At 31.7% G+C, this 17,960-nt stretch overlaps 1 protein-coding gene across 3 annotated transcripts in view; it reads right to left on the bottom strand.

The window, feature by feature from the left end:
* Positions 1-11,914: 11,914 nt before the first annotated feature.
* LOC150102481 (L-asparaginase-like) overlaps positions 11,915-17,960 on the bottom strand; it is a 284,609-nt gene continuing 278,563 nt past the window's right edge. For 2 of the 3 annotated variants that reach the window (XM_090398649.1, XM_090398648.1), the window contains one exon: positions 11,915-14,046. In XM_090398649.1, the coding sequence (XP_090254775.1) occupies positions 13,882-14,046 (165 nt within the window). In that variant the 3' untranslated portion in view covers positions 11,915-13,881. The remainder of the gene's footprint in view (positions 14,047-17,960) is intronic. The other variant, XR_016548905.1, reaches the window with a different exon arrangement.

Genomic DNA, 17,960 nt, shown 5'->3' on the forward strand with positions numbered 1-17,960 from the left:
CTAGAATTTTTGGTAAAAAGCCAATGACGTAAAAAATGGGACACTCCTAAAAAACATAGGCTATATTAGCCATTAAAATAATAGTTTATTTTAGAGGAGTAAAATGGGAATTTTCCCAGAAATAATACCTAATACAAATACAACAATACAAATTCAATATTATTTTTACATGTATAAGCAATAAAAGTTTCTATAAAAAATGTTAGTTTTCCTTATACATTATTAATATAGCAAGATAACAGATGTTTTACTGACTCCATTAGTATATATATATGGCAGGGAGAAGAGGTTACACTACTTTTTTTTTTTTTTTTTTTTTTTTTTTTTGTAGGATACAAGTATCTATTTATAAGAAAAGGATTATTGCTGGTTTTGGTTGGTATTTTACATGTATGTCCAATTATTATGTATAGCTCTCAGGCTACCCAAGATTCAGTTTCAGTTGCTCAGGCATCCTGTAAATCTAGACTCCTACTTAATGATTCTCTAAATCCAGATTCCAGTTTTATGAGTATCCCATTCCCAGCTTGAAGTTCCAATTCTTCAGACTGCATATACTTACTTGTCTGGAATCAGGCAACTTTAAATAAACACTGTAGTCTGTGATCTCTTGAACCTCAATCCCATATCTGGAACACAATAAAATTATAATAAACTAGAAAACTCACTGAAATAATTTTTTTTTTTCGAGTACATGATACACGTTTCAATGGTGAAATATTTATTTTATCCTGAATTTAAGGGTCATTTAGTAATATTCCTAGTTGTAACAGGCAGCATTGCTTCAAACAGATGTGAGAAACTGTCTGCATAGCTCTGTTTCCTGGTTAATGCACATAGAAGGAAAACACAAGCATTATTATTATTATGTAACACCTACAGGGAGTCCAAAGACTCATCGAGGGGAGGGCACTTACTTTACAACTCTCCATCTATCACTTCACCAACTACAATGAACTACAACTAAAAAACCTTAGCCCAATCATGGTACTAATGTATTATTCATTGGTGGGAATCACATAAAATAATTATCCCATCTATTTCTTGTCCATTCAAGATGGGTTGAATCCCCTGATTAGGGATTTTAGGTAATTAATGCAGCTGGGTTGCCACTTGTCTTATGCTGCATCCCCTAAGGGCGAGTATTTTATCTGTAGATCTGTGTTCACAGGCTGGTTTGTCTGTTTTGAGGGATGTAAAACCTGAGTTTCTGAGAGAAAAAAAAATCTTCCATCTCTGTGTGAGACCAGCTAACTCATCTTTAACTGAAAAACCCCTGATAAAGGTTCTTTGCATTACAGATGGGATTCTAACCCAGGTCTTTCCAATCAAAGGACTCAATTGAAACCCAATGAGCTACAGAGCCTCCTAAATAATTGTAAATAATTTACTTAATTTTTTTTTAAAATTTTCATTGTTGAAATATTTATGGAATAGCATGCCTTCTTAATGTGAAACCTGATTAAGTGGTTTTTGCAATAACATAAAAATAACTATATAGCAACATTTCTGCAGTGACATAAAATCATTTCAAATGGATTTTGGAACTAATAGTTGATGATGCTGAGTCTTAACAGAAGAAACTTATCAAAATTTTAAGACATTTATTTGCTAGGGGACAAATTTCAATTTTCAGAAGCATGTGGATATGCGGAGAAAAAAATTGGCAGATGAAACTCATACAATCAAAAAACTTAGTCACAACTAATGGGCCTCCCACATGCAGAACTTTAAGAATGTTTCCAATTTTTTAATTCAATTATTTACATTACCAAAACACAGCTACTTATTTCTTGCTAATATGGTTTTTACTTTATTTTAAATTTCCTCAAGAATATACTTTTAACTAGGTTTTGACTCCCACCCACAAAAGATGTAAACCTATAATATATTAGCATTATGGGCGGGATAAGTTTTTTGTTATTTTAATATCTTCATTTTTATTATTTTTTGCATAATCTGGAAAACTGCTCTAGAGACTAAACACAATAACTTTTCAAGACAGTGGGCAAGGAAACTATCTCCCACTTAAAAAGGACATTAACAAAACATCCATTCCTATGATGACAGGATTTAAACCTGCAGCCTGATGGTAGAGAGCTGGTATGCTTTCCACTTGGCAAACCCGGATGCCATAATTATGTGTGTATGTACAATTACATATTCAATATTTTGCATATTCATATTCATAAAATATATTTAATGTAAAAATTATATTTAATCTATCCCTATCTAATATTTTAAATATTTATATGTGGCCTGCCCATCAGAAAATATGAGATCCCTATTCTTGACTATATTTACAGTGTGGTTTCAGGCTGGTTTGTTTGCAGGATGAAAACCACCCTCATTTCCTTCATGTTTTTCCTTCCCAGAATTAAAGTCCAGAAACCTAAAGGAATCTAAATAATAATTTTGTCTTCTTATTTATTCTAGGAATATTAAGAGCCACATGTTACCCAAGATCTTTCTTGGGTAACATGTGGCTCTTAATACATGATCATATAAAGACATGTCATTGCATGGCTTTGGAACTGGGTACTATGTTTTTTTAACCCATAACAAAGGATATCAGAATGGCAAGAAATTTTTATTTCAGAATGAGTTTTGCATCTCATTTTCCTTATGTGTTAGGCTCAACAGCTGTTACAGCCAAGTAACTGCTTTGTACAAACTTAACCTAATTCATGCAAGATATAGTTATTAAATATACTGCCATATATTTCAGTCTGAAATTAACAGACCATCGTCAGTGGCTTAAACAGTTGTTACAAGGTAGAATGCAAAGGATTGATTTATTTGAAATAGAATAAGCCAGATGATGTTAAATTGCCAATAGTGCTATGCTTTAACTGAAGAAAAGGTTAATCATAACAGTGTAAAAATAAATTGCATATATTATATATATAACTTATAATATATGCTCACCTCAGATAGATGTAGTATCTAGGTTGGTTTCTTACAACCTTATGTCTTTATAAAATACCATTCTTGGTTCAATAGTAATTGAAACTCATTTTGGGTTAGATATGTAAATGACATTTTTGCAGTCTGGCCTCACAATATAGATACCTTACTAACATTTTTGGCTACTATAAATACTTTACATCTTCGTATCAAATTCACTATGGAAATTGAAAGACAAATTATCCTCATCCGTTCACCATCAGGTAATTTAACAACATCAGTTTTATAGTAAATGCACTTTCACTGGACATTACATTCTTCAACAATCTGCACATCATCCTTCTCAAAAGACAAGAATCAAAGTATTTAATTCAATGAACTAAGACTAATGTTCAACTCCCCATCATTTACAAGAACTCTCAAATATCAAACAATATATTATATGAAATTAAATGGCTTCTCAGAAAGGACTACACAACAACTGTTTGACTCCTACAAAACCTAACCCAAACAACAAGGAATCAATATGTTGAGTTCCAATCCCATATATCTCCAGCATTTCAGAACCGATTTCAAGAATTCTGAAGAAATATGATCTAGTAGTGACTTTTATTTCCATTAATAAACTCTCAAAGCATTTCCTCTCTTCCAAAGATAAATGCTCTTCTATGTCTCTTGTCTCTTCCAGGTTAATCATAACAAGTGACTGCCATCTTTCCTGCTTTGGACAAACTGACAATAGAAAAAAGAATAAAAGAACATCGATCATATATTTTCCACAAAAAATTCAATAAATCTAGATTAGTTCAACAAGAAATAGAGACAGACAACAATATTCTTTGGTCTGAAACATGCCTTCTACATAGATGTGAGTATAAATTTGAACACTTATTTAAGAGAGTGTTGAAGCCATGCTTCACCGCCCTAACTTGAATCAGAATGACTGCCTATCCTTATCAAAAATATGGGAAAGTTTGATTAGAATAACATTTTTTTTTTTTCAATTACTATTGAACCAAGAATGGTATTTTATAAAGATATAAGGTCTTAAGAAACTAACTAGATACCTATCTGATGATCTATTGAGTATGATATTATAAGTTTATATATATATATATATATATATATATATATATGCAATTTATTTTTACACTGTTATGATCAATCTTTTCTTCGGTTAAAGCATAGTGTTATTGGCGATTTAACATCATGCAGATTATTCTATTTCAAATAAATCAATTTTTTGCATTCTACCTTGTAACAACTGTTTTTTAAACCGCTGACGGTGGTCTGTTAATTTCAGACTGAAATATATTGCAGTATATTTAATAAATAATACTTTTACCTTGTGTTTTTATGTGTATATTGTATAGAACTATGGTACAAGTTTCTCTAAAAACAAGAATAGTTATTAAAACTGTTTGCAATGCCTGCTATGCCTCTAAAACTGCATGTGTTCTCTGCCAGTTTGTCTGTTCTGTGGAATGAAATACTGAGTTTCTGAGAGGAAAAAACATGACTACCTCTGTACAAGACTAGCTAATTCATCTTCAGTTGAAAAGTCCTTATAAAAGCTACCCAATGTCCTAAGATATGGGAAGCCTTTATGCTACAGTAGATTAAAAAAAATATACATGTAAAACAGTTAGTGAGTGGGATGCATTGCAGAGGGTATACTAATCTTACCAAATGAATCCTACAACTCCATGAAGTTTGGCAATAAGAAAAGAGTTAAACAAATTGAAATCAAAGAAGTTGCATCGGAATATCAATATAATGTTATGTGTAAAGACTATTGTTTTATTCAAGACTAAATTAAAAGATGTAATAGTTTAAATCAGCAATGCTCAATCATTTGGATCTCAAAAAACTTTCATCAGTATGAGATTTTTGAAAACTCAAGCAAATAAATTCTTTTAATATTAATACTGTAGAATTACAAACATGAGGCCCTATGCTCTGCAGGGAGCAAAGAAGATAGGTAAGGTAAGAATTACAAACAGTAATTTAATCACTCAAAAATAAATTAACTGTGGCCAATTATCCAATATGGATCAACATGTTTATCTTTCCTAATGTGTTCGGCTCAACAATAACTTCAGGACCAAGCAAGTCGGCTATATATAAACCTAATTAATGACATGATAGGGTATTTAATCCTATGTGCAAAGTCTGGCATGTAGTTTGTGGAGGAGCTAAAAAATGAGTCACCAGGAGGAAGAATCCTTGGCTAATTCAAATTCAGTATAAAAGGCCTCAATAAATATTCTTATATTCTAGACAGGATTAGAACCCAGGTCTTTCTAACTGAAAGATGTCATCGCTACTCAGTGCCGTAACTGGGCAGGTGCAATGCAATGGGTGCACAGGCCACAGGACCCAGGATGAAGGGGGCCCGAAATGGAGTATCAAAAAAAAAAAAATCAGTATTATATCAGCCACCCTGGTTGACCAAGTGGTTAGCGTATCTGCTCTCCAGCCAAAAGACTGTTGGTTCGAATCCCACTGTGGGCATGGATGTTTGTGATTGTCTCTGAAAATACTAGTGGTGGTCGGCAGTAGATGGGAGGTACGCATTGGTGTCAATGATGAAAACTAGTTGCGGTACATTGTAGTTGGTGGATTGAGTGGTGGAGACCGACAATTGTAGAGCAGGTGCCCTCCCTTGATGAGGCTTTGGACTTTCTGGAGGTATCATGCAATAATAATAATAATAATATTTTAATTTTCAAATTAAAAATTTTTCTGCCATGAGGCCAATTCCATAACGTTTTTGGTTAAAGTTAAAAATTAACCAACCTATCCTATTTTTTCCTATTATATAAAAATTAACCAAGATATCCTATTTTTTTTCCCCAAAAAAAGGGGGACCAAAAATAAAATCTTGCAACAGGGCCCATGAAAAGCTAGTTATGGCGCTGTCGCTACTGATTGCACTATAGAGGTTCTATCCATTATGGATATAAAATTTATATACAGTTGACTCTCACTATAGCAAACACCATTATAACAAACTTGCTCAATATAACAAACTACTGAAGAGTCATAAAAATGTCATCATTTTACCTTGGCCTCAGATGAAAACTGTTTTAAAATATCTTGTCACAGAAATTATTCAAGAATCTCTCTCTCTCCTCCAGCTGTTTTACAGGGCTTAGAATTCTGCACAGTAAAAAACATGCAGAGTTACCAATTTTATTTAATTTTTTAAATCACCAATACAAAGGATATTTATGTATGTTTTATGCAAGTATATAATAATTTTGTTAACAGACAAGAGGAGTTAAATTTTAGGACAATGGATACCTAATTTTAGAATATAGCTAATAGGAACAAAATAAACTGCTATGCAGGCACTATCAGCTTCATTCACTTTAAATTGCACTGTTTACATAGAAGAAATTTTTCTATGGCTACAAAACTATTTATTCTAAAAATCACATCATGTAATTTACACATTATAAATTGTACAGCATAAATACATACTTGTTGCTTTTTCTTATTCCAAAACAGTTGCAAAAATATAATTTGCTTTAATTATATTTTTTCATTACATAAAAATAAATTCACACAATGGACCCTGTGATCAACTTTAAAGAGATAACTGACAACTCTGTTGACATTTTCATTAACATTTCAGTACACTTAAAATTTCTATTACAAAAATAACATGTACAATATAAAGATTGCTTTTCTGTTTGAAAAGCATAACATATAATATAAGGCAGAATAATAACAATTTTGATTATCAAGGCTAAAAGTCAGTAACTATGAAATTTAACTTCTGAATAATAAAAGATAACACAACTGGAATGCATGAATAATCAATGTTTTTTTTAAGATAGTCTCTCTCTCTCTTTTTTAAAATATTCATTATGTCCATCAATACTACTCAAATACTTGATAGTCCAAAATTAATTATTCACTTAATTTTGTATGCCTATCATCTGACTGTAAAAATTATCACTTTGTATGCTTTCCTTCTGCATAGTACATTCTTCTAATTACAGAACTTTTTCAGTTTATTCTGTCATTATTCTATCACACACAATGTCATGTCCTGAAATTCTGGAATGTGTTTTGCAAAATTTGGAAACACAATAATCTTATTTCTAAGCAATTATATTAAGTTATATATATATATATATATATATATATATATATATATATATATATATATATATATATATATATATATACAGGGTGTTCGGGATAAATTTGACATATTTATAATTAATTATATTTTTCCGTAAGTTACATGTATTAACACACACTTCTCTTCATTTAAAAGTTTGGACCCTTCTTCATTCACATACAAGATGTCAGAAAGGATGGATAGCTGGAACCCACCTGAATCATGGAAGAGAATAACTTGTATCATGATGATTCGTGCCCGCCATCAAAATAAGGATATTACGACTGCTGCCCAATGCTCCCTGAATACAGTAAAAACAATCAGGCATGAACTAGAGACTTGCAATGGTGACTACGAGGATGTAGCAAGAAGAAAGATCCCTAGCAGACGATCTCATTGCGTTCGTACAGCAGAATTCCTTGCAAATCTGCAGGAACAGGTGTTGAAGAACCCTGGCATTGGAATTCGGGCTTTGTTCGTGGAGTTGCTAACTGTAGTCAAGCCCTGGATAACAAGGGTAGGCAATGGTAGGCCGTATGTATGGCAGCAGGATTCGGCCCCTTGCCACACCTCTGGGAAAAGTCAAAAATGGTTGTCTGAAAATTTCTACGACTTCACCAGTCCAAATGTTTGGCCTCCAAACTCCCCAGACCTAAACCCCATGGATTATTTTGCATGGGGCGCAGTTGAAAAAGACACCAATCGCACTTCCAGTAATACAAAAGCCCAGTTAATGGATAAAATTAAAACAGTTTTTGCGGCCCTTCCCAGGGAGACTGTAGCATCAGCTTGTTCGAGGTTCCGAAGCAGAATTGAAGCTGTGATCGATGCTAATGGTGGTTATTTTGAGTAAATCTTGTTGATAGTATTGTAATTAACTCTGCCTGTAATGTTTTTTTGTCAATTCATTAAATTTAATAGATACAAAGAAGATTTTCTTTTTCCTTACGAAACTGTCAAATTTATCCCGAACACCCTGTATATATATATACACACACATACTATAAATTTGAAACAATTATAGTAAACATGACATTAGGTAAATATATAAGTCACTACAAATTTCTTTCATCACAGAGCCTTTAAGCTCTCTGATAAAACTGATAATTTAATATTTAACAGAAATGTCTTTCAAAAATTTTAATCAAACAAATTTTTTCTTATTCTTATTAACATCTGACCTCCATAGAGTCAAAGACTCATCATGGGAGGTACACACTATCACACACTAAAACTCATCTCAACCATGCCTTAAACTGATTCAATGTGGCTGCATTCCCAACACACTCAGGCAATGCACTCACCAACCAGTCTCCATGTAAAGAACCTTCTCCTCACACCTTCCTTATAGTTTCCAGCCTTTTCTTCTGTTCCCCCCCCCCCCACCCTCTCTCCCATTCTATGAAAAATCTCTTCCATTTCAACCTGATAGCAATACCAGACTAACTTATATGTCTCAATAACATCCCCCCACCTCCTCCTCCTATTTACAAGGCTTTGCAATTTACATTCTCTCAATCTGTCCTCATACTCCACATCCCAAAGACCACTGATAACCTTTTTGAATCTTCTCTGGATCTTTTTTAACATATCCTCATCACTATGACTCATATTTCACATGAATCATCACCAAATCCAAACTTTTCACTAGCCTTTGCTTCTGCTCTTCTTAATAATGCCACTGATGTGATTTTAATAACAAGTTTAACTGATCTTCAAATTATGTAATCATGCCAAACATTTTGAAATATAAAAAGATAAAATTGATATTTCAACAACAATTACTTCACAGATTTTCATCAGTTACTAGATGCATATGATTTAGCATTACACATTACTAAGTAGATATAAGATTTGATGATTACCTCTCTGCTTCCATGACACATTTCATACCTTCTGGTTGAAAAGATTAAAATCCCATCAAATACAAGAATTTTTTTTATCCCTTTTAAAGTGAGGATGGTTAGCTGGTCTCAAGGGTTAGTTGGGTATTTTGGTGGGAGTTGTTAAACAACACCTAATTTACCTATATAATACACAAGAACAATCTGAAAAGTTACAAGAATCTACCACATTAAGAATACCATTCTCTGGTAACAGATGTAACTCACTTTTAACTCAATGGTGGAGGATAACAATGAACAAGATAAGATATATTTTTTGTTGCTATTTTAAAAGAAATTATCTTAAAACAGTAACAAAAGAAAAGAAATTATTTTTGGGAATACACTATTCTCTCTCTCCATCATTAAAATATATAGTTCTTACTTTTATTATTGCATTCTTGTGGATATTATGTGAAAGCACAGAATCTAATATTTTGGTTAATTATTCATGGGAAAATAGTTGGCTAAACATATTTTCATTCTTTATAGTGTTTCTGCAATGGAATAGTAATCATGTCTATGAAATCCTAAACAATAACAAAATCAGTACATTGTACCCATCAATACAACATTGTGCAACGAGGCTTTTGATACTTTTCTTAAAAACTTTTTTTTTTTTTTTAATGTTAGGCTTAATGGTCTGTCATGGCCCCAGCTGCAATTTACATTCTCTCTCAATCTGTCCTCATACTCCACATTCCAAAGACCACTGATAACCTTTTTGCTCACTGCATCACTGATACATGTGATGCAGTGAGCAAGGAATTATAAACATTAAGTAATTCTGCTAGCAAACTAATTTGATATTTTGTGAAACATTAAATAAATACTAAATACTAAAGGAAACTTTAAATAACTGTTATTCATTCATACTAATCTTGGAGCAATACATTTATCTCCTGGAGGAAAAAAAATTCTGTAAGACAGAAAGGACAAAACAGGAGGGAGAGGATTATATTTAAATGTTAATGGTGAAGATGAAAGATGGGACAAATATATGTAATGGCTTTCAGGCTATTTAGGAATGTGGAAAACAATGACTGAAATGTTTAGATTAATTAGTTATCCACTAAAAAGTACTGTTTTAAATGGAGATTTTAATTATGAAAATATGGATTGAAAAGAGGGGAAGTATATGAAAGTAAAATTCATTTCTTGAGTTTCTGTGGAATAATTATCTTAAGGCATGTGATGATGAAAGAAATAATCACTATTTCCATCATGAATACTCATACTCTTATCTACTACTGGTTTGATCAAAGGTACTGACTTTGAAAGTGGCAAAACAAAAGAAGGTTTCAATCAAAAACAGGATATATATGTGGAACCATTACATGGGTGATTACAGAATGCTCTATAGCCAATTTACATGAAAAACTGAGAAAGCATGTGAATTTTTTTTTTTTTTTTTTTTTTTTTTTTAAGAGGGGGAAAATATTTGAATATGAACACATGCATATTAAAATTTACATTTTTATCATTTTCTTAAAACTCTGCATTTAAAAAGGATGCATTGAAGTGCTTATTTTACGCAGAAAAAGGCAAGAAAAACATATATTTGATACAAACATCAAACCTGATTCTGTTAAAATCATGTCTATGAAATCCTAAACAGTAATAAGATCAGTACATTGCACCAATCAATATAACATTATCAAGCTGTGCAACAAGACTTTTGATACTTTTCTTAAAAACAGTTATTTTTTTTTAATGTTAGGCTTAATGGTCTGTCATGGCTAAGTAACTTGGCATCTTTGAGACTTCAGTATGCTGCTTATGATTGAACAATAAAAGTCAGGAAAATTAAGATAGGTATGAAATGGATGGAAATTGAAATTAGGCAAGCACTATGGAAAAGTAGTTATTTTAGAATAGCTATAAAATAACATATAACAAAATGCAGAGCAGAAAAGCAATGTGTGATAAGAAACAAAAAAAGTACGATATATGAGCATTTGTTTTTCTTGCAGCTTATCATTCCATAGTATTAATGTAAACTGGCTGTAGAGCATTCTATAATCACCCATCTATATTTCCACATATATACCTTTTGATGTATTAGACATCATTAATGAGATTAATGTTGTGCAAAATCCTGAAGGAAAGTCACTATTTATACAATCAGAGGTGCATGAGCTAGAGATGTACAAGGTGTGTCAGGTAGGTGAGATATTTATTAAAGCTGTGGGGTGGAAGATATATACTATCACATATTTTTAGAGAATGTCAGTGGTGGCTTGTATATAAGCACTGTGACACTGCAACACCCCCAAGAAAAAAATTAAATTTTGTCTGTGTTTATAAATAATAACAATGCTTACAACATTATATAAATACAATACAACATGTTAAAGGTTACAGCTTATGTTTTGACATTGATTGAATAGTTAATAATTGAAATTGTTCAATTAACGCTTTAGATTACGAAACAAATGCACTGCCGATATTTGTTTGTGCTTGTCATTGCACGTTACATCATTAGATACACTGCCATCTAGGCAGTGTATCTTATTATTGTGTGCATTATTTCTGTGAGATATGAAATGTTTATTACTGGTGCATGTGCGTGGTAAACCTTTTTTTTGGAAATCTTATTTTATTTTGTTAAAATAACATATAATTATTTATTTATTATAGATACAAGGCTGAATTATGACAATTATGAATTATGAAATATAATTCTTTTCATATTGAAAATATGAAAAGAATTATATTTTTTCATTATCGGTACACGAAACAAATGCACTGCGATCTAACGCCGATATTCGTTTGCGCTTGTCATTGCTATTGATACGAAACTTTTATTTCTGGTGTTTGTTCGTGGTGAGGATGAAATATTTTTAATATATAAATTTATTTATTAATAAATTCGTTACTGATTAAGAAAAAAAAGTTTTTTTTTTTTTTTTTTTTTTTTTTTTTTTGTATATGCAGCATCCCCACTTAAAATTTTCACTGGCCGCCACTGAAGAATATACAAAAAATGTACAAGTCTGTATATCTGCAGCTGTGGTTAAGGTATTACTGAAGAGAATGGTTAGAACTAAAACACAACTGGCAGAGGATTTTGCATGACAGTCAGCATGTGTATGTGAAGTGGAAGTTTTGTTTTAGCAATCTACTTGTATTTTTATAAAAGTGATGAATGTGCTAGGATATTGATACAATGATATATTTGAACTTTGCAAAGATCTGAGAGAATACCACACAGAAGTCAATATACAAATATGGACAGGAGACTGGAAAGATACAAGTAAGTTGGTATTTTAGGGAGGCACTGTCCCAGAAAAGAATGGTGGCCAGTGGAAAGCTCTTGGATCACTAATTCAACTTATTTGTTAATAATATTTCAGTGAAATTTTTCTTAATTCTTTGCCAATGATGTAAAGTCAGGTAGAGCACAATTAGGAGTGATGCCGATATCAAGTCCCTTCTGGAAGATTTAAATATTTTCATATTTTTATTGAAGCTGCGGTTTTAATACCCTTAAGTGCAGAAGTTAATGCACTATACTGACAAATTTCAAGAGTCATGAGGATCACAACAACATACATACTGACAATTAGAGATAAGGAGGTGGTTGTACCACTGTACATTTCCATTAGACCATGTCTAGGACATATGTGACCAGTAGAGTACAACAGGGTTCTGTATTTAGGCCATTGTTGTTTAATTTGTATGTTAATGATATCCATTAATGAACATCATTAATATACATTTCATTACTAGGTAAGGTTTCATTACTGGAGTTTTCCTATTAACCATTTTCTTCCAGATTGGTCTGTTTGTTAGATCTCGGGCCATATATAAAAGTTGCTATTGTGATTTACAATAAAATTATAGAAAAACCTTGCAATTTTATTTTTTTATTATATGCCTTATATAATCTTTGCAGATTCCTGAAAACTAACATAATTTAATTACTAAGACAAAAATACAGCTACCAGGAGAGAGTATCTGGCATGTAATTAAGAAATAGTTATTTATTAATTATCAAATATAAAGAAATATTTATATACTAAAAAAATTACAAGGTACAAGAAATTATATTTTTGCTATTGTTTATATTATACCAAAGCATACATAAATGTGAAATTATATCAGGACTGTGTTCTTCATATGCTGAGAGTAACTGAATTTAGTGCACATTCTATTTTCCTCTCCTCTCCAGGGAGTATATATATGTTGCCTTCCATTGTAGTATAATTAAGAGGTTTTCACTTACTAAAAGTTTTAATTTAAGAAGAATTTGATTGCAATAGATGCTCATGACAATCCACAGAGAGAGAGAGAGAGCGAGAGAGATCAAATACTCTTAGAATCCAAAAAATAAAATAAATAAAATTAAGTCAAAAATAAACAAAAATTGCAGTGGTGAACATAACATGTATAAAAACTGCTGTCTGCATATGAATGGGTTTATTATGATTGAAAAACAAATTTTTGTATACAATGTTATACCTACTCAACAAATCAAAAAACATCCATTGGGAAATTAGTTATTTTTAAATTATATTTCATTAACATATTAGCTGAGGGACTCCAATTTTTGTTATTTATTTCGATTTAAATAAGTTATTTAATATCTGAATTATGGGTCTTATAACAGAAAAGAGAAAAATTACATACTGAACTTGAATGATAACATAATTGTTTCTATTGCAAACAAAAATCCAGGTGAGAAATTAAAAATTAAATGATTAAGGAAAAAGAGTTCACAGTATGAAAAATAAACAGTAAATGAATAGTGAAAAACTTTATATTTTTCTATTTGAAATACATTCATAATAAGAACGCAATGAAAATCCTTAACATTCCATTGCAGTGGGGTTTAAATGTGCATATTAACTTCTTAGGTGAGCATTACACCACTGTACATATTATCACTAAAGGAGTAATGTAAGTAAATATATATATATATACACAAAAAAAAAAACTATGTATAAACACTTGCTAGTGATCTGTTTCATTGAATTCTTGTAATAACTTTAGCATGTTTTCTCTACCTAAGATTCTTGCTGCTACTTCTGGTGTGTGACCAAATATATCCTTGCATGTAAGATCTGTTATATGCTTTAATAGATATCTTGCAGTTTCTTCATGGCCTAATTCAAAAGCCTGTAATTTTAAAATAACATATATACTTAGATGCAAAGACATGTTACAAAATTAGGTTATATATGAAATCAAATTGCAGGGCCTATATTCAAATTTGTGAAAAAATAAGAGCAGTAAATATTACAATAGCACTAGTAGCCAATCCTAATATTTTTACTATGTAAAGTTTAAAATATTAGTATATCGTTACCTTCTATGCTGTGAAGTTCATCCTTGATGTTTTCTGTTCCAATTCTCAACAGATTAATATAAACAAAAAAAACATTGAGAATTGTTTAATGTTGCTTCTATTGTTAATGACTGAAACTTCTGTCATTGTCATCATTAAAATTCTGATGTATACTCTTAATGAGTATAAAGGATACTATGATAGCACTGCATGAAAAGCTTACATGACTATTTGTACTGACAATTTCTTCCAAATTAGTTTGCTATCTCAGGACTTTATTATTTAATCATATACTTTGGTCTTCTAAGGCAGTGGTTCTTAACCTTTTAGTAGTCGTGGCCCCTTAGTTTGTAGTAACATAATAATAATAATAATTATTATTTTTTTTTAAAAAATAGTGATTTTACTTACTGATTATAATGACAAAAAAATCAGAAAAAAGAAATCAACTTTACTTAAATATATTTTAATGAGACCTCTGTTGTTGAATACTCTACTAATTTGTCTATTCTTGCTTTAATTGTGTCACTCAATGCTATTCGGAGTTGACTTTGTTATTTCATTTTAATATTTACCATCGTGAAAAATCTCTTTTCATACAAATATGTAGAAACAAAAGGCAACAAATTTTGAATGGCAATGGTAAACAGGTGTGGACATTCCCTCCAGAAATGTATCCAAAATTCAGGAAATCAAATAATGATGTTTGTTTTCTCATTTTATAAGGGGATAAATTTTAAGAAATAACATACTGAAAGTTAAGTTTTTATGCATTCATACTAGTATTGTTTAAAACTTCAGAGAATCACTTCTACCATATGTTCACAAGTCCAGTAGGCAAATGTCACAACTCGCAGTGTTGACAGCAACGAAAATTTGACTTGTGGCACCACCACAAAAGAAACTACAGCATTAAACTGCATAATTCAGATTACTAATACAAAACAATACAAGTTTGAAACAAAGTAAAATAAAGAGCAAAAATAAAATAATTATAAGATATTTAAAAATTTAAAAAACTAGCAACATTCTATAAATTTTCCGCAGTCCCTCCCCGTTTAAGAATCACTGTTCTAAGGCATTTCTAACTGCATCAACATACCTAGTTCTTGATCTTTCTCTTCTTCCTGCCATCCTGTCCCAGAAACTTTCCTCTCCCATTCTGTTTAAGTGATACTACCTTAGATTACCCCTGCTCACAAATTCTAGAATGCTAACAATGTCAAGTTCCTTCATAATTAATATCTTCATTTTTCATATGATTCTGCCATTAATGACACTTGTTCACTTCCTACTTTTCTCAGACCTCTCATCTGTGATTTCTAATGCAACTCTCAGATTCATAAGCAAGATCAGTTTAAATACTATTTTATACAGCTAGTTCAATGTTCTGACTCCTTTCTCGCTTATTCCATGTAATTTATTCAACTATGCTTATTCTGTTGTCCATTTTCTTTTTTCTCATCTTCACTAAAAATTGTGCCTGAATAGCTAAGCTGTTTTACTTGTATAGGTTCTTCATTCCGGATATAGCTACTGTTTTTAATGTTTTACCTATTTTAGCAAGCTTTGTCTTTTGATTGCAGATTTTCATGCCAAAATTTCTCAAGTAGTTATTTCATTTAATGAAGAAATCCTGCAGATTTATACTGGATTTATTTAAGAGTATAACTTAAACATTACAGAGGGGAACCAAGATATATATGAGGTGGTAACAGTCATTTGCATGAAGGGTACAAAGAGCAAACAAGAAAAGTAACTTGCTTGATAAAGGTAGCCAGAGTGCAGTAGGAGCAACATAGCTAATGAGGCCAAAAAAAATCCTAGAGTATTTTTTCAATACATGGCCAGTAGAAGAAAGAATAATTATGAAAGGATGATTCTGGTTGCTGAAAATGGTACAATGATAACCACAGAGGAGCATATGATAAAGATGTAAAATGAGTAATTCATAACAGTATTTCATCCTCATGGAAGTAACATCATGCACAACTTGAGAGCAGCAGGGAGAAGCCACTGATGGTAAGTGAGCAGGAGGTATAAGGAATTAAGTAAACTTCATGTCAATAAGGCTGTAGGACTTGATGATATATCACAGTGATTCTTGAGGGAATATTCCAGGGAGCTAATGACAGCTTCAACTTACAGCTTTAACATGAGTTTTAGATTTGTTCAAGTTACAAAGGAGTAAAAAGAAGGCAAGATTATTCTGCTTCATAAAAGGGTGATAAAACTAAAGCTTTGAATTATAGGCCAATCTACATGTCTGGATTTGTAGTAAAAGAGTCAGAGAGGCAAATGAGGACTAGGATTCAGAATTCATTGAAAACATTCGCTTTGATGGAGAGCATGGGTTTACTAAAGGAAGATTGTGTTTTAGCAATCTACTTACCTACTATAACAATGTAGACAAAGGAGTTGCATGCACAGTGGATTATTTAGATTTTGCTAAAGATTTTGATAAATTACCATATGAGAAGCTGGTAATTAAATTGAAACTGATGATGGTTGGATAGTAAATTAGTGCAATGGAATGGAAATTGGCTGTCTGACAGGTAAAATTGCAAATTATGTATGGAAGAGGAAGTCACTAGTGGCCTGCTCTAAAGATCTGTTTTGAGGGCCATTGCTATTTAATTTGTATGCAAATGATATTGGGGGAAAGGCTTGAATGGTGATAGGTGATATATACAGCTGTATCAGATGATGCAAAGTTGGAAAAAACTATGAGGAATAGAATGGATGTTATAGCCTTACAAATGGACTAGAATAAACTTTGTGAATGAATGACGCTACCAGTTCAATGTAGTAAAGTGTAAATTTTTTAAGTTCAGGAAGCAATGATGAGATGCAAAGTATAAGATTAGTGGGAATATCATAGAGAAGGTGGAAGAGATGTTGGTAGATAGGGATCTGCAATTTTGGACACATTTTGCTGAAATAGTGAGGACAGCACATTATGACTATGATACAGAAAACATTAACATTTAGGAGTAATAATGTTATGATTCCATTGCATAAGGCTTTGATCAGATTGCATATGGATTTCTGTGCACAGTGTTGGTCACCTGGTTTTCAAAAGGATAAAGAGATATCAGAAAGGGTTCAGAGATGATTAACTAAGGTGGTTCCTTGACATCCTTGATATATGGAGTAATTATTTCGAAAAATTGCTAAATGAAACAATCAGTGACAGCACACTGGTAAAAAAGCACTGACCAGGCTTACAATCAGGAATACATATCCATACTTGAAGGAAGTACATTATCCCCTCTCTTATTCATTATCTATATGGATCACATTATGAAGGAAAGTGGTATTAAATCTGATATCAAAATTGGAGATATTAATCTCAGCTCTTTGCTTTATGCAGATGATGTTATACTTCTAAATAAACCCACTACAAGTCTGCAAGATTCCCTGACTAAATTGAATAACTGTTGTAATAGATATGGTATGAAGATCAGCAGTAACAAGGCAAAGACAATGAAAATAGGCAGAAGCATTGAGAATATCAACTGCATTGTGAATGGAGAACTAATAGAAAAAGTAAAACATTTCAGCTACTTAGGCACGATTTTTAATGAAGATGGTATATTAAATATGGAACTAGACAACAGGATCAACAAAGCTGGTATAGTAGGAAGTCAACTGAATACATTTATATGGAATAAGAGAGAAATTAGTCAAAACACTAAATTAGCTGTATACAAGACAATGTTCAAACCAATTTTAACTTATGGAG

Source organism: Typopeltis vanoorti, chromosome 10 (genome assembly GCF_054136105.1).
Source record: "Typopeltis vanoorti isolate ZY-2024b chromosome 10, IOZ_Tvanoo_1.0, whole genome shotgun sequence".
NCBI classification, from domain to species: Eukaryota; Metazoa; Arthropoda; class Arachnida; order Uropygi; family Thelyphonidae; genus Typopeltis; species Typopeltis vanoorti.